Genomic DNA, 23,246 nt, shown 5'->3' with positions numbered 1-23,246 from the left:
GTGATGCTTCCTTATGTTTTGCCATTGCCATTCTCTGGCCTCACTAGACTCACTGAGCCAATGAGACTGCCTGATTTTGCATCACGGCATTCAAAACCCACAAGGTAAGTCTATTAGCCTGCCTTCCTAAGTAGTTTCTTTAAAGCACTTCATTATAATGTGATAAAAGCTGGTAACATATTGGGCCCTGGTCACCAATGATGCCAACTCAGTGCAGACCTTTTGTCCATCTCTGTGCCCAGTGTGGACTTGGAACGGTACTATAGATTGTGGAGTCCGGTTCTGAGTTGGGGAAGAGGACCAGGCCTCCTCTGCTAGGCTGCTGGATTGCAGTGCAGCCCCAGCAAAGGGGCGCAAGGCCGTTCCCACAGGATGCAGGCTTGGGCGTCATCCTTGGGAACCCATGCCTTACTTGGTGCCTGACATAGGATATATTTGCAAATGTATGGCCACAGCCACAGGGAGGTCTGATTGGAGGTGGCCAGCAGTCAGAGCACATCTTAGCAGGACTTGTTTATATTCATAAGTGCAGAAGAATTGTTCTCTCAGATAAGCACTGCCAAACAATGACAGAAATTTGGCAGCCGGGAGCTGCCCTGTTCAGAATGAGGCAAGAATCTGAATGTAGAATTGATCTTGCTCTGAGGATAAATCTTATTTTTCAAGCTGGTGCTCTTCTTGCAACTCAATGAGATGCTGTTTTGTTGTTCAGACCCCAAAATGGGAGTTCAAGTCTGTCGACAAGCGGTTTGTACCTATCTTACATCTGGCCTTGTGGGAAAGGCAGTCTAACAGAAACAAGCCACCTTGACGGGATCCACCTAGGGTGACCCTGGAGTGCTGGGTGCAGTTAAGTAGACAGCAGGCTTTGTGATAACACCTGCGGATGCCTGGGGATGGGACTGAAGGCTTGAGGCCTCTGCTGCAGCAGAAATGGCAGTTTGGGGCCAAATCGGAGAACATTGCCTACTGCCACTCTAACCTCTCCTGCTCAGTTAACCTCAGAAAACATCCAAAAGGTTGAGGAGTAAGTAGCTTAGTATTTTGTAGTCATTTCTAACTAGGTACACTGATAAAGATTACCTAGTTCAGTTTTCTCTGGGGAGGGGACAGGTAATGAGCTGCAGTGAAAGGGCTACCCAGTCACTTGGTGTTTGAGTCTTGTTTAAGAATATGATGCCAGCCCCTTTTGGGCATTTGCTTTTAAGCCCCTGCATCCCCTGTGAGAATGCCTGGGTTTGAGGCCTGGCTGTACTCTTGATTCTAGATTCCTGCTCTTGTGTCCCTAGGAGGCAGTGGTGATGGTGTGGCAGTTGGGTCCCTGCCACCCAAGTGGGGTTCCTGGGTTGAGTTCCCACTTTGACCTCCAGCTGTTGGGGAGAACTTGGGAAGTGAACCAGTGAATGGTTCACACAGAGACCACTCTGAGTGTCTCTCAAAAACAATTTGATGTCAGTTCTTAGAAGCTTTTAAAGAAAATGAAATAAAAAAGCTTCAACTTCTTTTTTTGTTTTTGTTTAAACTGCTGTAGGTGAAGCTCCAGGAGAGAGAGGAGAGCTCTTTTAAGAAATGAGGCTAAGGGTGTGGCATGCAGTACAGGTACGTGGAATTGGCTACTCAGCAGGCTAAATCATAAGGCTCTTTCTATTCTGAATCGGTGGGGATGCTGGTGCTGCCAGGATCCTAATACTGTTGGCGACGCCAGATCTTCATGTGAGCATACTGCAGGGGGAAGAGGGTAGGTAAGTGAAGGAAGAGTGGGTGGGCTTTGCTGCAGCGAGGGAAGGTGTAGTCTGGAATGATACAGGATGGAGGGCTGGGAGTGAATGGGTGCAAGGGTGTTCCTGAACTCAGCATTCCACTCTTAATCAGGTCATGTTTAAGTCAGCATCATCCTTCATAAGACCCTCGGGTCTCTGGGTTCCCCAGCCCATTTGAAAAGCACACAGGAACTGATGCGGAAAGAATACTTCAAGGGTGAGGATTTGGGATGTCTGTGTTAACAAAGTGGCGTGCTTAGGCTCCAGACCTGGCTAAGTTTCTGACTATGGCTTCCTGTGGATTCATATCCTGGGAGTCAGCAGGTTATCCAAGTGCTTGGGTTTCTGCCACTCTCCTGGGAAACCTGGCCCGAGCTCTTGGTGTCAGCTGGCTCAGCCCTGGCTGTCGGCGCTTCAGGAAAGCGAACTAGTAGACAGAAGATCTTTGTCTCTTCCAAATACAATGAAGATAAGAAAATTAAAACAAAAACCAAACTGGTGCCTTCCGTGCCTTTGTTGGAGATAGGCACCTCTAAGTGACTGTTGTAATCCAAAGCAATCCCAGTCAGCCTTTGTTCAGTTATACATTTTATTCTCTAATAGGTACAATACTAAAATAAACACAAATTAAAAAAAAGTTTTATTAAAACAAAACTGTACAAAAAAGCAGTATACTACATTTTTAATTACAGAACAGTCTACTGTCCAAAAGGCACTAATCCAGAATAGGAGATACAATGATACAGGACTCATTGGAACTATTTGAATCAGTACAATATACAGCACTTGTTTCTTTGACCACTTACATCTAGAAACAAGAGCTTTTTGCTACAGTCATTACACATTGTTATAAATATGAGTCCTACAGGTGAAGGTGCAGTATCCCTCTCCCTAGAAAAGGTTCACACCAAGAGGGACCATTAAGGGGCTGAGAGGTGGATGGGCAGCACTTGGGCAAGGCAGTTGACCGCGGGCCACCTGGAGCTTGTCTTTCAGCCTGGCCTCTGATGGTTGGGTTCAACCATTACTGGCAGCCATTTAACCCCCTCATGGGTTTTAGCACCTGCAAAGTGGGTTCTGAAATGCTCCAGGCAGCTGGGGCTGGAGGTCTGGGTGAGGAAGCATGGCAGCTCAGCAGGGGGGAGGCATTTTGGTAACCTGATCTGGAGAAAACAAAAAAGGCAGCAACTATTCTGAAGTGGAAGCCAGAGCCCTGGAGACTACAACCAGGTAGATCCACTTCCTGTTTTCTGGGAAAACTTCTGACCTAGAAATAAGAGGGGTCTTATTCCTAAATTCAGAGCTATAGATCCTTGCTTCCCTCCAGGGGACCCAAGTGGAGAGTCTGCATTTCAGGGATCAGGTAATCTTGTTGTGGAAGTTGCTTTCTGGAAGTGAGGTTTTTGCTGCCCAGAGGTGAGTCAACGCAACAACTGGGCTGGAACAGGTGGTTTTGCTTCCCTGGGTTCCAGCTCAGAACCATGAACCACTCCAGGGTGCCGCCATGTGGCATTCCAAGAGCTGAGCCTCTGGCCACTTGCCCATGTTGGGTGGACGAGCTAACTCTCTAGAACCCAGGTTCATTCTTTAATGGCCTCTGGACCTGAGGAAGAGAGATACTGCAGCTTTCCAAACAGTGTCATACACATGTAAGACGAAGACAGGCATCTGATGTTAACAAAAATAAGTAACAAAGAAATAGGATTAAACCAAATCTCTTCTCACAGCATCCTATACTACATCCTCCTTCTGCTTAGCAGAAAATTGTACGTACACAAAAATACAAATACACCATTTTGTAGAACAGTCTGATTTTAATATACTTATATATATTTATATTTATACGAGTGGCAGGTTAGTCCATTATATAGAGCTTTTTGCACTTTTGGCTCATATGCAACAAGGCTTATAAATTCAGCTTTAGCTTTCATTCAGGTTTTTATAGCTTTTGAACAATTGTTTTCACATTTAAAGCAGCATCCAATTTGCACTAGGAGTTTGTGGTGATCGTAGGAAAGATGGGGTCAGGAGGTTATTGAGGGGTGGGGCAGAGGAAGATCTACATTCCAGTGTGTGTGGCAATGTAAGAAGGATTCCATGTGGACAGAGTTCACCATGATGACCCCTTGAGGTAGACCAAACACCTTACAGCAGACTCAGACAGAGGTGTGACTCACCCTCAGGGACACATGGTGCACAGTATGGGGACAGACCAGAGGAGACGCCAAAGGAAAAGACGGAGACTGAGACACACAGTGACCGAGACAGGGAGGGGGGCTTCTGCCCCACCCCCGCTTCTCCCAACCTGGCAGGGATCCCGCACAGCCCACTGAAGCCTTTCGGTGGATGCTAAATACTTCTGGGCAATCCCCAGGCATGTGGTCCATGTACCTGATCAAATCACGACTGTTAAACATGCTTCGTAACTTGCTGCGCCAGCTTGTTCCCACGCCTACAACGAACAGTAAAACAAAGCTGCACGTCGTTTGGAAATGGAACTCACTCCCCAGCACTCTGCTCTTGCTAGAGTGTTCAAGTCCAGTTAAGTGAAAAGAACCTGGGCTTCTCTTGCCACCTCTAATTGCATCTTGTGGACATCCTCCCCAGCTTGTTGCGCTCCTACTTTCATCTCTTCTCAATTACAACCTGGATAATTGACAAGCATGTGGTAGAATCTGCAAACAGTAGCATCTGGGGGACTGGGCAACAATGCACTCATTGCCTAAGAGCAGTTTGGTTTACATGCTCCAAAAAAGCCTTATTTTCATTTTTGCCACAGCAATATCTTCCTATTTGATCACCTTCATCAACCACCCTCTCTTCTGTATCCCAATCAGAATTCTACTAGCAAATTTGCCCACATGTATCAAATGTGAACACCCAGTGCTTGGGTTATTACATTGTCTGAACAAAAATGCTAGATTATTAATGAAAATAAAGTGCCTGGGCATGGATTGTTCCATTTTGCGAAGCCTTTTAAGTGCACCAGCAAATCATCTGAGCACTGCTTGATGACGTGATTTGAACAGAGCGCAGTCACAAACTAATCTGTTGCACACCCACATAATAAAGGCCCATATTCAGGTCAGACTGAAATTACTTCGAAAAACAAGCAAACAACCTCACAGTCATCTTAGAAGATGCATGTTTGTTCTTGCTGCCCCAGCCTGTATCAGCCTCGCCAAGTCCTTGCGCACAGGCAGCCTGATCCCTCCAGTCAGGGAGGAGGACAAGAGGCAGCCGGGGACCAGTGACTCACGATCATAAGTGAGTCAGCAGGTTTATCAACTCTGATTTTTTGACATTTTGCCCTTTTGCATCTAACAAAGACAGACTTAATTCTGCTCTGAGATTCTTGCTTTCCTGTCTCCTTCACTCAGCAGCTACTGAGATTGAGCTAAACAGACTCCTTAAAGTTCCGTGTGAACCAAGACCAGACCACACCAACAGAAACCCCTAGAAACACAGGAAAACAGTGACAAAGCCAGCCTCATGTGGCCGTGAAGAGAGCTCTCCCATTTGCTTGCCCTTGAAGTTGTTCTGCCTGCAGAACGCCAGGGACACTGGAGAGGGGCAGCCACCCTGTGCTCATCCCCAGTGCCAAGTGCAGGTTGGGGAAGGACAGGGGACAGGGCACAGGCTGATCTCTGGCAGAGTCCAGAGGTCTTAAACTTGCTTAGGCACTTAAAAAACATAAATAAGAATTTATCCTGGAAAGGTACTGCATACCTGATGGGACCATGGCATGGAAGGGAGGGTGAGCCCAAGGGGAAATCAAAGAGAAGGCTGTGGGCTCTTCTAGGGGAGGCAACTACAATGCTCTTGGCATCTGCTGGCAGGGAGGGCACATTGCAGCCGGAGTGGGTGTGACATCAGGGATGGACGGCAGGGGTCCGGGTCTAGGGACCTTGCTCAGCACAGCCTCTCAGGTGCATGCTCTGAAGCCACAGATGAGACAGCCTGGGTCAGTGATGGTTGGGGGTGTCTGCTTGGGCTGCTCCTGGTCCTTTGGGGCAATACTGATTTTCCACCTGGGGTCAGCATGAAGCGACTAGTAGGAAGAGGGGCCCTTCAGAGAGTGGTGGTCTGGCAAAACCAAAGGACATAGGCATTACCAACCCCCTTTCTGAAGAACTTTGGTTTTGATTTTGTGATGCCTGTTTTTCAGAGCTGAACAATTAAGGGATTCACTGATTGTAACGCAGGGATATGTGGTTTCAAGGTGAACAGCAGTAGTGCTTTTGGAAAACAGTGTACATGGGGCTCTGCTCACCTTCACTCGGCCTGCTCTGCTAATGCACGCACTTGCTCCTGCCCCCGAGGAATCTGGCCTGAACACAAAAGGGTCCAATGGAACAGCACCAGAGTGGCTGCTGTTTACATTAAGACAGCACTAATGTCATTCTGTTTTCCAGTTTAATAGCTTCAGTGAATGATGAAGTGGAAAAATGATCCTTCACAAGTTTATGCTGGGTTCTTATTTCCAGTAAAGCAAAATAAAATTTAAAAACTATGCTCAAAGGAAGCCACAAAACAAAACTGAAGTTTAGATTTCACTTGAAAGCAACTGGAAGTTGAAAAAGTTCATGAAACACTCGTTCTGAAATCGGAATCTGCTACGAGCACCAGCTTTTGAAGAGGCATGCTTTGTATTGGGAGGAATTAAGCAGTGTCCTGTCCCAGCATTCCAGTGGCAGTCCAGACATCACTAGAGATGCAAAATATGGACAGTTACCACAAAGGAAGGCACAGATACGTCTCCTTCTCCTCCTACGCTTTTCTTTTTCTGGGGGGGGGAGGGGAAGGTAGTCAGATAATAAAAACTATATTAGTCAGCGAATACAACAATTGCCTCTTAGGGGCTCATCAAGCCAAACAGTTATCCTAGTACTAACCCCTCCATATCTGTAATCTGTTGTGTTTTTCACACTCAGGTTTCAAGGGTGCCCAAGAGAGAAGATCAGAAGAAAGACAATGATAGAACGAACTTCTAGAAATGCCCCTTCCCCCTTCTTTTTTCAGGCAGAGGTAGAAAAGGGGGCAGGGAGGAGATAGAACTTTAGGTCATTGAGTTCTCAGGTCGGCATGTAGCCCATCTCCTTTGTTTAGCACCCCCACCAATCATCAGTGTCAGGCCTGTACCCTAAAGGAGCTCACCGACTTGCTGGGTTCTTGGCTTAAGCTCTAATCTGGACCTAGCTCCATCCAACTACTACTTAGGTAGTAGTTTGTCCGTTACGGTTTGGGGGAACTAGGGGTGCCTAAGGCAGAGCAGACACTAGTAAAACTTCAAGAAACAGTAATTTCTACATGTGGCTGAAGTGGAGGAAATTGCAGGATACATGGGATGGCTCAGCATACTTCTAAATACAACAGGACTGCCTAACAGTAATAGGCACCAAGAAGGTGCTACAAAAGCTGAACAGAAAACAGGAAGTGTGAGAGATGTTCAGATCCCTGCCTTTACTAAGTTCAGGCAGATCCTGGCTCTCTTGAGCATTCAAGTTAGGACAATCAGATGTTCCTTCCACTTCCCGACACAGCTCTAGACTAACTGCGTTTCTGTCCCTACAGCATACCATGGAGGAAGGCCTATTGGAAGGGCTGTGGAAGAAGCCCAGACTGTGGTGTCCAGATCCTCGTCATGGTTGGCCCGATATCCGTGGGAATTCAGCTCACAGAGACCATGGCAATGACAGCATTCTGTGGCATTATTTAGTGCTGTCCCATGAGAAGATAAAACAGGTTAGTACTTGGAGACGTCAGACAGGGCGTGGAGGGGCAGCCTGTCTTATGCAGCTCATGCTCTGGTTAACATCCTCATAAGCCGGAAGAAGCACCAGGAGGCCTACCTGGTGTGCTAGAGCTAACAGGACAGTGTTCGTGCAGTGCCAGCTGCAATCCTTGAAGCTGAGAAAGCCTGGGAGGGCTACATGTTTGTCTCTTGTTGTATCAGGCTTGGGAATGCTGGCATCTTTACTCTAGATTCTTTCCAAAGGAACTGACTGTGATGTCTTCTTCCATAAAATGTTTCATGAGTAAGCACCATCTCACATTTTCACTGATTTTGGTCAGTAGGTTTTTGATTTTTGTCAGAGTAACCAGGGTGGCCTCTGGAACAGTGGGAGTGAGAGTGTCTCTCCAGTTCCACTAGGTCAGCAGCCCAATGCCCACAGCAGCAAGGCTGGGACCTCGAGCCCTGTGATAGCAGATCTTATTAGAAGGTTTTAACTGCAGTGTTAATTTTATTTGTTTCTGATTGTAAGCAGATAATCGGAATGTTCCCTGGCTGTTTAATGCAGGTCTCACAAATCACAGATTTAGTTCTCTGAATCTCTTTAGGCAGATTCTAAAATTCTAAAGATGGTTATCTTTCAGCAGCTCATAAATTCAAGGTCATCACAGTTGTCACAAAGACTGATAGGACCCCAAAATAAGTGACTGCAGGCCTACAAGGAGTAGGTGAGCATAAGGCTGTTTTTAGATCTTACAGGAGGCAAAGCATTGAGTGAAAACCTTTTACAGGGTTTCTTTTTTTTTTCTCCTGGTCTAGCCCAACTACTACTTTACATTTCAGAATAGGCATCCGAAGGCACCAGATTCTTTTCCTACATTTTGTTTGTGTTTGGAGTAGGAGAAGACAACTATAAATAAGCAGCCAGCCTCTGTATGCTCAGGCGACTGAGCTGTAAAGGACTCATCTAGGTTAGCAATACTTCTGCTATGTGGTGATTTCTTCAAGAAGCAGCAGCAAAATGTTAAAGGGAAGGGGCAAGCCAGAGCTGTGTTGTGCTTAGTGGCTACTAATCAAACCTGAAGTTTCCCAGCCTGGAAAAAAAAGAGGGGCGGGGCTCATGGATTCAACTTTATTGAACATAAGTATGAGCAGCATGGGCATGGCACCGCTGGCAAGAAGCCAGGTGGCAGTTGTATTGGGTGCTAATATTCTTTCAGTCACTCCTGACCAAAGAGCTAAGATACAGACTTTACTAATGATTGGGTAAAAATAGATAAACCAAAACCCAATCATATCTTGAGAAAGACTATGACTCAGCAACTCTTATCCAGGGTTACACCTAGAAGGGTGGGGAACCATCTGGGGTATCAAAGCGACAGCCAATCGGATGGCACACAGAAGAGAAGGGAGGAGATGAGAGAGAGGGAGAACTTAGAACATTGGACAAAATCAGAACCATGAAAGAGGATGAGTGATGAAAAAAGGTTGGTAGTTGGTCTGTAAGAATGATGTGAGAAAGTTAGGACTGACTCACACATGTGTGCTATTGCTCCAGTAATTCTAGAATAGTGCAGAATACAATATTCTGTTCATGGAACAGAGGTGGTGAGAGCCTCTGTTAACTTATGTATGCTCTTGTCATGTCTGCTCTGGATCTCATGATTCGATGAGGAAGACCCTGTTCAACTCTAGTAAATTGCTGCTTGGTCATTAATTTCTTATTGTTGTAGCAATGGAAATGATCAAGTAACCAAGAAAAAAAATATGAAAACCCTAGGGATCTCAGTAATCGGTAAGTGTCTGCAGGTTGGGCCAAGCCAGCACCCTCACTGGGTGTTTGCCAATGTAAGTGGGATAGAGTGATCTGGAAGCTTTGTTAGAACTGGCTTCTGCCAAAGGTGAAAGAGACTGATACTGAGATTTCCAAAAATTCAGGAGTCCAATGGGAAGCAGTAATCACAAGCGTCCATTCTGAAGCTGAAATAACTGAATCCTTCCCTTTCACTTAGAGAAGAGCATGAATACCATGTCATTATTTTAGTTTACTGAGCTGCTGTTCCAAATGTTCTTGGGAGCATTAATGCTAAAAGGGAACAGGGGATGGGAGCGCTGCTATTTTCAATCACATAAAGGACAGAAATCCTTTTAATTAAGACCATGCCAATCCCCATCCTGCTAAAACAGCTAATTACATGTCAGGAGGACACTCAGTCATTCAGAACAATTGCCATTATATTTTTATATATTCACTCTATGCTGCCCCCCACCCTCAATTACCATGGTTACAATTTGAAAAGATTCGGCCAAACTTTCATTTGATCACAGCACACCAATGCGAATTTGAGAGTTAATTATGGCTGTACTGAACCACTCTGATTTAAAAGGGAATATGAAAATGGAGTCAAGAGAGCTGACATCCCAAGATTAAAGGGTGTGCCGAGCTGAGTGCTACCCACACACTGGCTAGCTATTCTGAGAGGCTCAGAATCAACCACAGAGGGCAGCTTGAGCAAGCAAGGGACTGCTGTTCAGACTGGGCAAACAAACAAAAAACTGGCCATGTAAAAATGGTAGCAGGAGAAGAGAATGGCCAAAATGTGTGTTAAAGCAGTGGCTAATGAGATGATGGGTATAGAATGTACATAGTAAAGCAGATAAGCATTTTTATACCATTGATTTTAACTTGAATAAAATCAACTAGAATTTGTTCTGGCCCAAACAGCATATTAAGAATGACATAAAAAGAGGTTCAGGGATACCCACATTTGTAATTCCAAGGCATCTATGTCAAGACAAGTAGGGAGTCCAGCCAAATTTTCCCACATTTCTCTTGTTCCCTGTATCGTCCTCTGAATTACAAAAGAAAACCGCCGTTACAGGAAATGGGATTTCTCAGATCCTTGGCTTTTTCTTATTTCTCATCCCTACCAAGTAGGAGAAATAAAACTAAATGGAAACTTCACAGCATTTGACTGTACATATATGAAGTTGCATTTCAGACAGGTGAACTAACCACCAAGTCTAAGATGGTAAGAACAGTAGCTTAAAACCAACCAATAGCCTATCAAATATCAAACCTAACCTGTTTATGAGAACAGAGTTTCTGTGCTATAAAACTTACTTACTGGTTTCATATATGTAAAAAGCCTTTCTTTCCACCTTAGCAAAGTTAGTTCTCTTGAGCACTGAAGGACTCTATTCGTTGATAGTCATTATTGAAACCAAGGATGCCTAATAACCAAAGGAACCACATTACAGAAAAACAAAGGGCCTCTGCTTTGACAGCATGTTACCCTGAAATTCTTAGAGATTAGTAGGCCAGTCCTAGTTGTCTCCCTGGGAAAGCCTTCCATTCTTACTAGGGTACATTATCTTTATAATGGATAGCTGGCTCGCTCAGGTATTCCTGGGTAATGTAAGTCAGACACCATGGAAATGAAGAGACAGTAGGAGGGTTTTCAGGGCATGCAGCTCCGGTTGCCAGATTCAACATGGCTGACAACTGATCCCCAAATCCTGAGTAAACATCTTTGCTATTCAAAGAGCACATAAAACAAGGAATGCTGTAACTCCCACCCCAGTCCCTCAAAAGATACTACCAGTGGGAGCTGGTCAGTGTGCCCAACTTTCACTTGGGAAATTTTGACAGACAAATCTGGCTCAGTAAAGCTATAATGGATTTGGCTGTTCTCAATGCAGCTCCAATGAATACAGTAGTAAAACATTACTAATAACCATAAAAACAAAAGCATGACAAATCTAAAACCATTCTTAAGATTTAACTTACAAACATTAACACAGAAACCGATAGACAACGTACAAGGTCAGTACTGTTCAATGTACGTTGAGTACAACTACAAGAAAAGTTATTGCCTAAGAATCTTTTGAGACTCATAGGGAAAAATACTATGGTTGTTCTCTGAACAACAAAAGATAAAAGCAATTGCAGAAGGCAGGGCCGTGAATGGGAAGACAGCTTGTTATAAACCAAAGAGTCAGGACTTGCAGTTCACATTTTTAGGATGGGGTGGGAGAATACTTGTGGAAAAAAAAATTTCCCCACTGTTTTGGATAGGGATAATATAAGTGATCAGTGGAATATGTAGCTGGTTAATACAAGAGGGAGTGTTTGTGTTCAGAGATGGGCCACACCCATTTACTTTTCCTGCTATTAGCAAACAACTTTAGATCAGAACTTAGAGGAAAAAGGAAGAAAAAACATTCCTGATGGAAAGTATGTGACTAGAGAATTCTGATTGAGAATGCATGTTTGTTATGACTGTGTTTAAGAGGGAAATTTCTAAAATTAGTATCTGCTAAAGACATAGGTTAAATCTGAAAACCTGCATCAGTGAATTCTTCATGACTTATTTGAGGTAAAATATATATCTAGATATTTGTATCTAACACAGTGGTGCTGAATCATAAATCTACCAGGAGCTAGAGTACCAGATCTGCATACTTCAGTAACCAGAAGCTGCTTCCTCATCCATGGCATCTTAGGGGGTCATCTCTATTGAGATGTGGTATAAAGTGCCTCAAGGGGGGGGGGGGGGCTCTATGCTGTCCTACTTCTGTAAAGATGCACTTAGAGAGATTGAAATTGTAAGGAAGCCTGCCCTATGTGGTGCTCCAATATTATAAGCTTTGATGAAATTTAAGCAAGTATTTGGTGCTGGATGGTACTAGAAGGTCTCAGATGGACAGGATGCTACATACCCTCCCCTGGCCTTCAATGGATGTTACAGCTATAAATAGGCAAAAATCTCACTAAGATGGTCTATTTTTAAAAGATTCCTATGTAAGGTATTTTGAGCTGGGTGGGAGGCATGTCCATATGATCATACTAACTAAATTAAAGCATCTTAAAAAAAATAACAAATTACAGGAATATTTTTTGGCAGGGCTGCTCCCACCTCACATTTTCTCAGTCTTTAGGAGTTTCTGGGTCCTGAAAAAGGCTATGATGAGGTAAGAGAAGAGGAACAGAACAACAAAAAAGCACAGGACAGTTTCTTAAAAGTTGGCTATTCTCTTTTCAGGAGTGGAGCAGCTTAGAGTTTGCTCTGTCAATACCACTGCTAAAACCTAAAAACAGAAAGAGGTTTGCCATGCAAAGATTCTAGAAGTTGAACAGTAGCAGCTCTATATACCCTTACACCAACTAAGAGAGTTTGGACAAGCAGTAGAAAAGAACCTGGTGAAAAGTGGAAAACTGATGACAGATTTATATCTTGACCCCAAGGAAGTAAATTTTTACTCTTGATAAATAAGCCAAAGTTCTAGGTAAGGTAATGGAGCCTTAAGAGTAGGTGGTCGTCATCTCATTATAGGGAGAATTATGCGAGGAAAGAGTCCATTGTCCTGTTCCTATCAAACTCAACATTATGCTGTTCTTCACTGTTGTAGCAGTATCCTTTCAGGTTCATTTCATTGCCAGGGAGGGTCAGGATGTTAACTCCACCTGACTCTCTGAAGCTTACTTTGTTCTGAAAAGATCTTAACCTTTTGGCTCTTCTGTGGCAATCGTTGTATTTCTTTAACAATTGTATCTGCCTCAATAATTTGAGTCTGTTCCTTTAAAAAAACTTAGCAAGAACAAAGGATACTAGCAATCCCATCATAAAGAAGCTATCAATTTTAATAATCTCCTTACAGTAAATCATGGATGTGGCTTGTAAGAGAATGCTATTTTCTCCCTCTCCTTTTTTCTTCCACAAATGAGAGTGAGCAGACAAAATTCCACCAAAATGGGGAGATTAATCCTATACTTCTCTTTAGCAGAATAATAGGAAAAGGTAACACAAGCTTGCAATGGAAGTAAAAAGTCAAATGAACCAAGAAATAAACTGGGGGTAGAGCAGAATCATTCCTGAGAATAACAAATGCTACTCTTCAATTGGTTGGTTCAAGTAATACAGTAAAATAAGAGAAGGCTTCCCTGTTTTACTTCAGTTCTTGGAAGCCAGACCAAGTACATCCCCCTCCCACTCAGCCCCCATGAAGTCCATGGACAAAAGCAGGACAGGCACTGCCAGACAAGTGCTCTTATGCCCTCCCAATGATTCTTCCTGCCACTTTCATAAGCAGGATTTGCAGCTTAGGAGATGATGCACTCAGTGTGTGCCTTAAATGGAATAAGACCAGCGCAAAGCTGGAGGAGGATATTCAGTATTTCACGAATGGGGGTGGGGAGGAATGAAAAAGCTGTCAGTTAAGTCTCTCTCTCTCCACAGTTTTAGGTTGAATACATTTGGTGACGGAGGAGTGAAGAGGTAAGGAAATGGCATTTTCCTTTTATCTTAGCAATGGACAAAAAGACACAAGCCCCACCCCATATTCCACCTTAAGCAAGGTTTCATTATATATATTAATGAGAGATGGAATGAGGCAGAAAATAGAGACGCACCCGACGCTGCTACATTGAAGGCTGTTTCCTCTTACCCACAGTGACAGTGTGTCATTTAATCAGGATGCCAAGAGATCATTTTCATACAAGGCCAGCAGATGTAATTTTCTTTGATGCATGAATAGTTCATCATTTTGCGACTAGATGACAAGGTGATCACAGGGTGACTTTATAACGCAAGTTCACTGTTTGGTATTTTTGAATTCTCAAAATGAAAAAAAAAGATTTATCAAATATAAATATCTTTAAAAAGTAACAAAAGTGCTACATATGTGATCAAGGAAAAATTCCATTACTTACTGCCGCTTAAAGTAGATTAAACTTTACAAATATTACCACATCCATTATCAATATGGCTTCCAATTATTAAATACATTGCCTGTAGCAATATAGCTTTTACACCTCTACAAGGACAGAGTAAAAAGAACACCAAACCAGTCACATCCCCTAGTATCTCGCAGCTCCTTTCTTCTGCTCCTGTTTGGCCAAACGTTTACATCTCTGTGATAGTATAATTCTACTACAGAGTCCTCTGTCATTCTCTCAGATTGAGGGGGCTTCAGTTAGCTGATACAAAACCAGTATGTTAGTTTACTCTTTTGGTCTTCACTCCATGCTTGAAAGCCATTTTTGGTAGCAGGGAAAGGGGACACTGACAGGAGGCAGAGCGAGGGCCATGATAACCTCTAGCACTTTTCCAGGCAGGCACTGATAGCTGTGCTGCGGAATGTACAGTGGTTCTGAGAACTGGACATTCATTCAAACATTCAGCTCATACTGTTTCCCAGTGCTCTCAAGCCAATTTCTTTTTCAATGACTTTGTTTTTGTTTTTAATCATGGTCCCAAAGGCAAAAGGCAGTATTATCTACGAAGTCTCACAGCTTATTGAGGAAAGGATGTCTGTGTCAGGCATGTTAACACCAACCAAAATCTGAGACTGAGTTTTTTGTCATTGACATTCTTAGCACAGCACCCAGAGAAGTATAATTTAGCCACAGTGTGACTATAATGAGGCACGGCTTATTGCAGCTGGAAATCAATGATTCTAGTGTTCCTTTTACTCTGTGGATACTCCCCCAAAGGTGCCTGTCACTCCTGTGCTACTACCTCAGCTTGCATCCTATCAGTCTTGGGGAAGGACGAGGTGGAACGGGACTAGTGTTACAAGAATCTAAAGGTACCCAAGATTTTACATACAGCCTAATAGTCGAGAACTGAGGGCTATCTAAATACCTGGAAGCACTTTCTTGGAATGCTAAGACGGAGCAGCAAGATTTTCTAGCCGTGGGGGCAGGGAGAGGGAAGTCTGGTTGGTCGGTAGTTATTATTTACTGGGATTTAATACTGAGAGAGTATATGCAAAGGCTGAGGGCACCATGCCATCTTCACAGAACAAGACCCTAACGGCTACCTGACATACAAGAAACTGCAAGTTATACTGTAAGAACACATGTTAAGGACCGAGGAAAGTCTGCTAAGGTGCTACGTCTAAACTAAGTTTACTTGGCAGGTTTAACCTTCCCTGATCAGTCATCATCCAGGGCCTCTGTCTTGATTTCGCTGGCTCCTTGTCGGGCCAATGCCAAGATAGTGTGGTTGACTGCTGCCATTTCCACAGCTAATGAGATGGGGTCTTGGTGGTCACTATGGCTCGTGCTGTCATCCTAAATGTGTAGAAATAAGAAATGACTGTTATTACTGGATTGGCAAAACACTCTAGCTCACAAACAGGCATGCTGGGACAAAAGAAAGCAGAACATTCATGGGAGGAAATGGTGAGGGAGGGTCTCATGAGAGGAAGAGGTGACTTGTATTTAAGTAGACACTGAATGGATATAGGTCCAGAGATTCCTTGTTGACATTTTTGATTCAGCAAATAAAAGGTGCTTAAAACTTTTTTTTCCGAAAAGCTTATTCATTCCATTAAAAAGATTGTTGGTGATAATGATCAAACTTGGAGTGACTGAAACCAACAGTAATAGGAATGTTTGTTTGTAACATTATGGCACTAATACTTAAAAACCACACTAGTAAGCTATCAAGTTCCAGGTTGCTACTCTTAAAAATAAATTATTAGAAATTAGACAAAAACGAAACTTAGGGCATCAGTATCTTGCAGATAAAATGCATTTTTGTAAAATTTTTCTCACTTTTAACAGGATGAAAGTGTCTCTGCCAGATATGGCTTTGAGAGAAAGGTGAGGAGCTCTCCTTCTGGAGGCAGCTGTGTGAGGGCTGGCAGGTGTCTTACTTAGAGGGAGTGTGAAGTTCTCCTCCCTTGAAAGGATGTGTTAAAACAATAAAGCTGTGAAGGAAACTTGCATTGCAGGATGTACGTCAGGCACTGAAGACGGTGTTACAAATAAGGGGTACATTTCTCACCTGTCACATCTTCAGGGGAACTCTGTATCAAAGAGCTTTGGAAAGGGTAAGTCCCTTGGGGGAAAAAGCATGGGATGTGCTGCCCTCAGGGCATCTGTAAAAAAAGATGGAAATGATCCATCTATATTGGCAGACTGAAAAGTAACAGGAATGTTTCCAACTAGAAAGACTTACAGAACATTCTCTTGGAAAGGAGGGGCTATAGTATGGTTTGGAGTCCTTGGAAAGTGTGGGTGGTAGTGGTAAGTTCCAGTTCTCATAGAGGAGTCTTTCTCGTTTCAAAGGGTTCAGCCTCACATCACACACACTGCTGGCGTGTCCGTGCCCAGCCTGCAGACAGGCTGTAGAGCAGCTAGGATATGGATGCACACAGTGGACTATACCAGTCAACCACCGAGGGAGAAGGAAAACTTGCAGGGAAGAACATAAGTGTTTTTGTTGGTGCCTGGGGAGGGGGAACATATATTCTTTGCATATTCCAAATGGAAAGGAAAGGAAATCCTATAAAAAATTTTAAGGAAATATATTGGGGGTGAGGGTGGCAATGGGAGAGGAGCTTGCTTGTATTCTTTCTTACTGACTTATTCCATGCAGTGGCTACAATTAAATACATTTTTTCCCCAAGCAATGCAGAATAAACCAGGGCTAGGTGAGAAGACATGCAGGTGTCATATTTATGAGCGGATGCATATATTGATGTGCCAGAGACACTCTGGAAGAACCACTCCTGCTCAAGAGGTCCCCGATGCAACGGGGCCGGAGTGGGTGGGACCTCCCATGGTGCCCTGCATCAGTCCATGTTTAGGCATGGGTCACAGCTGCCCAGCTGCCCCTAGAATTTCTCGAACACTGAGTGTGTGTGGTGATGGTGTAACTTGCTTGTTTGGATCAGATCCTCCTCTCTTCTTCTACCTTCTCTGCTTCTCTGCCTCCCTCTGAACTTCGTCCCTCCTCCTCCTCCCCATTGCGTACTTGCCAAGTATCCTGTTGTATGACAATAAATCCATGTGGGTGAGTAACAATTGCTCACAACTGAATCTTACCACATTCCTTTTCACATTCCATGAAAATCTAACTAGACACATGAACAGAGATGAGGGACACCGCTTCCCCTCCCCCAACCCAGATAACCAGACCCACGAAACTGAGTTGTCACACTATCCCACTGCTTAGCAACCAAGAATCTCTGCCCAGCTACTTGGCTGCTTACCTGTTCCGAGTAGTCATTTCCATCAACGTCATCACTGTTGGAGTGGCCGCCTGGACTCTGTACGTCGATCCCATGACTCTCCAGGATTGCTGCTTCTTCGAAAAAAGCAAATAGATCCCTAAATTATCTGTTACCTCCTCTGGGTAACTGAAACATTGAACTTAGGTGTGTTCCCACAAGAACCTATTCTAGATTTTATTTCCTTTCAAATTGCAGATGGGTAAAATTCAGCTGCGAGTAGGTCAGGAAAGGCCCTGTTTGCCATGACTGGGTAAGTTTGAATATTGTTAGATAATTCATAAAAGTTGCTAACTAACTAAAATCTCTCCTGTTTTGGGTTTCTGTGAAGTGTTTCAGAATTATGAAGAACAAGATGCATATTTTAAATGAAAAGCAATTTTAGAAGCTCAAAACCATTGTTTTTTAAAAAAATCAATTCAAATTCCATCAATTCTTTTTTATTAGGAAAAAATCCATTCTATTTTTAGTTGTCACAGTTCTCTCTAGGGCAGTTTTTGCATCTTCTTTCTGTACCCCAGCTTTAATAAGATATAACTGACAAAAACTGTAGGTGTTTATAGTATACAATGATTCCATCCATGCAAACATTGTGGCGTGATTAGATCAAGAATTCTGTGAAGCTGTGGTGTTCTTTTACTTGAATATTATGGTTGGTGGAGAATGAAGCCTGTGAATGTAGCATGGATTAAAATTATGTCTTTGCAAAAATTGAAAAAAGGAAGATAGAAGATTGAAGGGGAAAAGTATGGTTATCTTTTTAGAACTGTACCCATGAAATATGTAAAATCTGTTCTCTATATTAAAATTTTAAAAAAACAAGAATTCTAATTTCTTGATTTCTCTTTATCTCTGCCTTTGATTCTGTTTCTTTTCAATCTCTTTTGTCCAAATCATATTAATAAGCTATTTCCTAATATCTAAGGTATAGCCCATTAATATGCAACTTGGGTATTGCATTTCCTCTCTCAAGACCATGGACCACAGGAGTAATCATTGGTTGGGGGGCATGATAAATTCTGCACTCTGGAATAAGAACTGTGAGCTTCATAGATAACAGTGCCATTGTAACAACACAAATAGCATGAACAGTACGAATTTTGTGCTATTTAAAATACATTGAAGAAAAACGAAAGGGCAATTTTGTGTTAGTGTTGAATGTTAAGATCATTCAGACCTGTAGTTTTTAAATTGCAGTCTCTTGAAATAAACAGGATGTTTATAAGCACTCCACAAGAGGAAATAGCCCCTCTGATACATTACCGATATTGGCTCGCCTCTTGATCTCCTTCCGTCTGTTAGCAAACCAGTTGTATACTTTCAGGGAGGTAACTCTTTCCAGATCTGACAGCTTTTTGCCTGTGAATGCACACAACAAGATTCACATCAGCTCTCTCTGGGACCCAAGAAGAAACTAGTTAGAAGAACCAACAGTTTTTTGGTTTTTTTTTTTTGAAGTTATTTTTGATTGCCTTCATTGCCAAAATAACAGATGCAGGCTGAGTTTTTTCAGCATAACCTAATATTACGTACATATTTATTGCTAAATGAACAAATGCATGAAGATATACCTAGCAACTAATACCACAATGTTATTTGATTCATAAAGTCAGACACAATACTGAAAAATTTTATAGTCAGTCTACTAGAGGGGAGTTCAGATGATAGTACCTGGAGACTTCATTTAATTAGCATCATTCTAGAAAAATAAGTTATTCTTTCTGTTAATAAATGCCCAGAAAATGGAAATATACTTACATTTTGAGGTCTTATTAAAGTTTCCTGCTGTCTTAAGACAGAGGGTATTAGACATGTTTTCTTGAAGGCTAAAGGTCACTATGTCCGTGCATTATTTGAATATGATACCAACCAGGCTGCATTTTAGGATTTACTGTCATCTTTGCTGTCAAATGTGATTTCTTACAAGCTGGCCAGTAGGAATTTACCTGTATCATTCCCTTTTTTCTTGTGCTTTTCTGTCTTGCAGTTTTCAATCCACAGTGGTTGGAGAAAACAGGCTGGTTAGGGCCTTGATGGATGGGGAAGTATTTTCCAGGGAAATGTGAAGTCCCTGCAAAGCTTTACAGCCAAAACTTTCGGCTTATGTTAAATGGCATATTTGCTTTCATTGAAGCTGAGGTTACACAGTTAAGATTGCTAGCAGACTGATTTTCAGTTACTGGAGAATAAATTACTGTTGTTATAGAACACTATACTTTTTGTAAGTTGATCAAAACAACTGGACAAATGTAAGTCAACTGGATCATCTTAACTGAGAGTTGTTTCTGATAAAAGATATGAAAAGTGTGGGATAGTATTCTAGGTAGGTAAGAAACTGCATATGAAGAATTTAAGTAGTCTGTGCACTTCCATAGGAAGAACAGGACTTCAAAATGTCATTACCCTCTGTTTCTCAAAGCCAAGCAGAAGTCATTCCAATATAGAAAGGAGTCAAAAGCCAACTCCAAAAAAATTCTTTTCACTAAAACAGAAGAGAAATACACAATATTAAAGTTGTTAAAAAAATCTTTAAAATTATTTTGGAATTGATCTATTCATATTGAGTTTTTGGAAAAAGAAAGCTATTTATTTTAAAAAATGCCAAAGTTTGCTATCTAATGTTGGATCACTCCCTTGAAAGCATCCAATGAGCCTTTTGTGTTTTAATACCTTCCTTCAGAAGTACTGTGTAGACAGGACTGGGCAGTGATCTGCAGAGTACTGCACAAACTAAACTGGGAGCAGCAAGTGCGGATGAGCAGGGGTTCTGGTGTCCTACACACTGATCTGTAGTTGAGAGTTGTATCAGGTATCACAGAGTGAAACTGTACTTGCTACCTTACCTGGCTTTTGTATAACTGCATTACAAGCATTTGCAATTTCTTCTCTCTTTGCTTCATCTGGGTATTGATTTTCATTGAAGTAACTGCAGAAGCAACCAATAAAAAAACAATGTTTTCATTTCTAATGTGTCCTCATTAAAACACTAATTCATTGAAAATATGTTCCTTTAAACCTAACATACACATATTTAGTCCAACATATCCAACAGAAAATTCAATGGTCTCTTCTCTGCTGTCCAATATGGTAGCCACTACTCATATGGCTACCATTGAAATGAGGCTTAAGAAATGTAATTTAAATTTTCTTTCACTAATTCAAATGTAAATAGCAACATGTCGATAGTGCTGTTGTATGGGACACACTGCTAGACACTGCTATGCCTCATTAAAGATGCCATTAACATAAAAATTATGGCAATAATATGTATGACTGAATGAAGTCACAGTTCTGTTACTGACATACTGCCAACTGTGGGTTTTATTTTTATGGTCAGATTGCCTTTATCAGCAAAAACTGGAAATTACCAATTGCTCATCAACAGGAAATTATGGGGCATCTATATTTATACACAGCTATTTAAAAATAATTAGGAAAAAATGTTCTGCCCACTGGCCTGGAGGGATGTTTATGACATGTTCTAAGTGAGAAAAACAATCCAAAGAATATGCATGTAATATTATTATAAAATTTATTAAATTCCTTCCTGTGTACATAACTTTCCATGGATGAAAGCATACCTGGCTGTAACTACTGGTTACTCCCTGCAGGGCCTTAGTGGTAAGGAGCTTAAATATTATTGGCATTTTTCACATGTTAAAAAGTTACGTCTTTTTTATCCAACGGTACTTTTACTAAACTTACCCTCAGAATGACCAGACCTATGAAACTGCATGTTGGAAAAGGATGACTCAGTAGTGTTCTGTCATCTATGAGTATAATGAAATAAATTTTCATGCTTTGAACCTATAAACTTAAAATGCGCTCATCTAATTCTTGTACCTGTCATTCCTTCCCTCCCTGTGATGCACCTCCATCACCACCCCTGTCTACACTGGTGGCAGCATCAACACTTGAGGGTGAGAAGTAGTGGAGCTAGTCTGGGTGGAGCCTCACACCCCTCTCAGAAGCCCCATGAAACTCCCACTGCCCTGTCATCTTTGCCTTCTCCTCAATGAAGGGCAAACCTCTGCTGTGGTCTCTACTCACAGTAGCTGCCCCCACCTACTCACTTTTCCTTTATTAAACATAAGTCTCCAAAGTGTATCCTTCCAGCCTTGTCAATAACTCCCTGGTGAAATCTTCCGCTCCATGCCATGATGTAATCAGCACTTCCTGCATGATTTTCTGCTATCATTTTGGGGGTTCCAGTATTTACACTGATGATTTTTTTTCCACATCAATTTTTACAAATTTCTTGTTTCCAGTGACACACACACACACACACACAATGTGCAAAGGTTCTTCTATTTGCTGATTCACTTCTCATCCCCAAATGCCCTACACTGACCTGGGAACTCCACCTGAGCCATCATTAACACCTGTCATGGTTTCACTTAGCCGGAACGGGGATTCAGGAGCTAGTGACAGGTATTGAACCCAGACACTCTGGGATGGGTATCTTAACCACCAGGCTAAGGAAGCACATTGCTCACATTTCTAATGGTTTTTGTTTCATTGCTGCTGCTCTATGAACTAGCAGCACTGGCTTTAGAGCGATCTCAAATTTACTAAATCAGAATCTAAATTATAATGCTCAGTGACATCTGAGATGTACCAGATTCATTACTTCACTTTAAACTCACTAACAAGAATAATAATTTTACATTAAGTATGTAAAATGTGCTTGGCATTATGAATAAGGAGAAAAATTACTTTCCTAATTTCAAGGAGCGCACAATCTATGGAGACAGGCACATATTCTTGTGGTAAAATGTCACAGGATGGCTGTACAGACGGGACTGAGGACAGATGCAGGTGTGCTCAGTGTTGTGGGCAGGAGCCTGGTAAGTGCCTGTCATCTGAGTCAGGTCTTAAGGAAGGACAGGAGATGGCAAAGCAGATGAGAAAAGAAAGCTTATTTCATTCAAGAGAACAGCATGTTCAAAAGCACAATGGAAGATAAAAATTTTGAGAATTCTGAACCTGGAGAGAGAAAATGAAGACAGTTTGTGATAAAATTTGTCCTATTTTCTAAGAAATTTGTTCTGAAACAAGTGGGGGGGGGCGCCGAGGTTTTCTTTCTTTTCTTCTTCTTTTTTTTTTTTTTGTAAGATGTATTTATTTCTATTGGAAAGGAAGATCTTCCATCTGCTGGTTCACTCCCTATATGGCCGCAACGGACAGAGATGAGTTGATCTGAAGTCAGGAGCCAGAAGCTTCTGAATCTCCCACCTGGGTCTAGGGCTCCACGGACTTGAACTATCCTCTACTGCTTTTCCAGACCATCAGCAGGGAGCTGATGGGAAGGGCAGCAGCTGGCACACACACTGGCACCCATATGGGATGCTGGTGGAGGATTAGTCGGCCCCCAGGCCTAAGGCTATTCAAGCCATCAAGAGATATACTCCTACATGTGTGTTAGAAAGATGACACATCTTCACGACTCCATCTTCAGAACTTTCATGATCTTAAATTCTGAAGTCCCTTAATTTACTCTGTTTCCACCAATTAAAAAAAAGTCTATCTCTAATTCCTCATGTGTCCTCACCTCTCACCACTTAGCCTGAACTCCTTGGTAAACCAAATTAACAGTATTCCTTAAAAACAAATACAAAGTTGAGATTACTGAGCCTTTCTGTCCTTGCATCATCCCTGCACATCCACATTCGTACCCTGAAGAACACACTTTCTACTTGTTTTCTTCTTCTTTCTCTCAGGACACCAAA

At 42.3% G+C, this 23,246-nt stretch overlaps 1 protein-coding gene across 11 annotated transcripts in view; it reads right to left on the bottom strand.

Moving 5' to 3' along the window:
* Positions 1-2,387: 2,387 nt before the first annotated feature.
* HMBOX1 (homeobox containing 1) overlaps positions 2,388-23,246 on the bottom strand; it is a 164,446-nt gene continuing 143,587 nt past the window's right edge. For 3 of the 11 annotated variants that reach the window (XM_058670074.1, XM_058670076.1, XM_058670078.1), the window contains 5 exons: positions 20,361-20,443; positions 18,781-18,876; positions 17,500-17,594; positions 13,942-15,571; positions 2,388-4,212 (listed from right to left, as the gene is read on the bottom strand). In XM_058670074.1, coding sequence (XP_058526057.1) covers positions 15,434-15,571; positions 17,500-17,594; positions 18,781-18,876; positions 20,361-20,443 — 412 coding nt within the window. In that variant the 3' untranslated portion in view covers positions 2,388-4,212; positions 13,942-15,433. Of the gene's footprint in view, positions 4,213-13,941; positions 15,572-16,289; positions 16,384-16,403; positions 17,274-17,499; positions 17,595-18,780; positions 18,877-20,360; positions 20,444-23,246 lie in introns of those variants that run through there. The other 8 variants (XM_058670083.1, XM_058670075.1, XM_058670082.1 and 5 more) reach the window with 8 other exon arrangements.

This window comes from Ochotona princeps, chromosome 11 (assembly GCF_030435755.1).
Source record: "Ochotona princeps isolate mOchPri1 chromosome 11, mOchPri1.hap1, whole genome shotgun sequence".
In the NCBI taxonomy this organism is placed as follows: domain Eukaryota; kingdom Metazoa; phylum Chordata; class Mammalia; order Lagomorpha; family Ochotonidae; genus Ochotona; species Ochotona princeps.
Note: the sequence above shows the minus strand (reverse complement) of the source record. Positions and strands in the feature narration are given on the sequence as shown.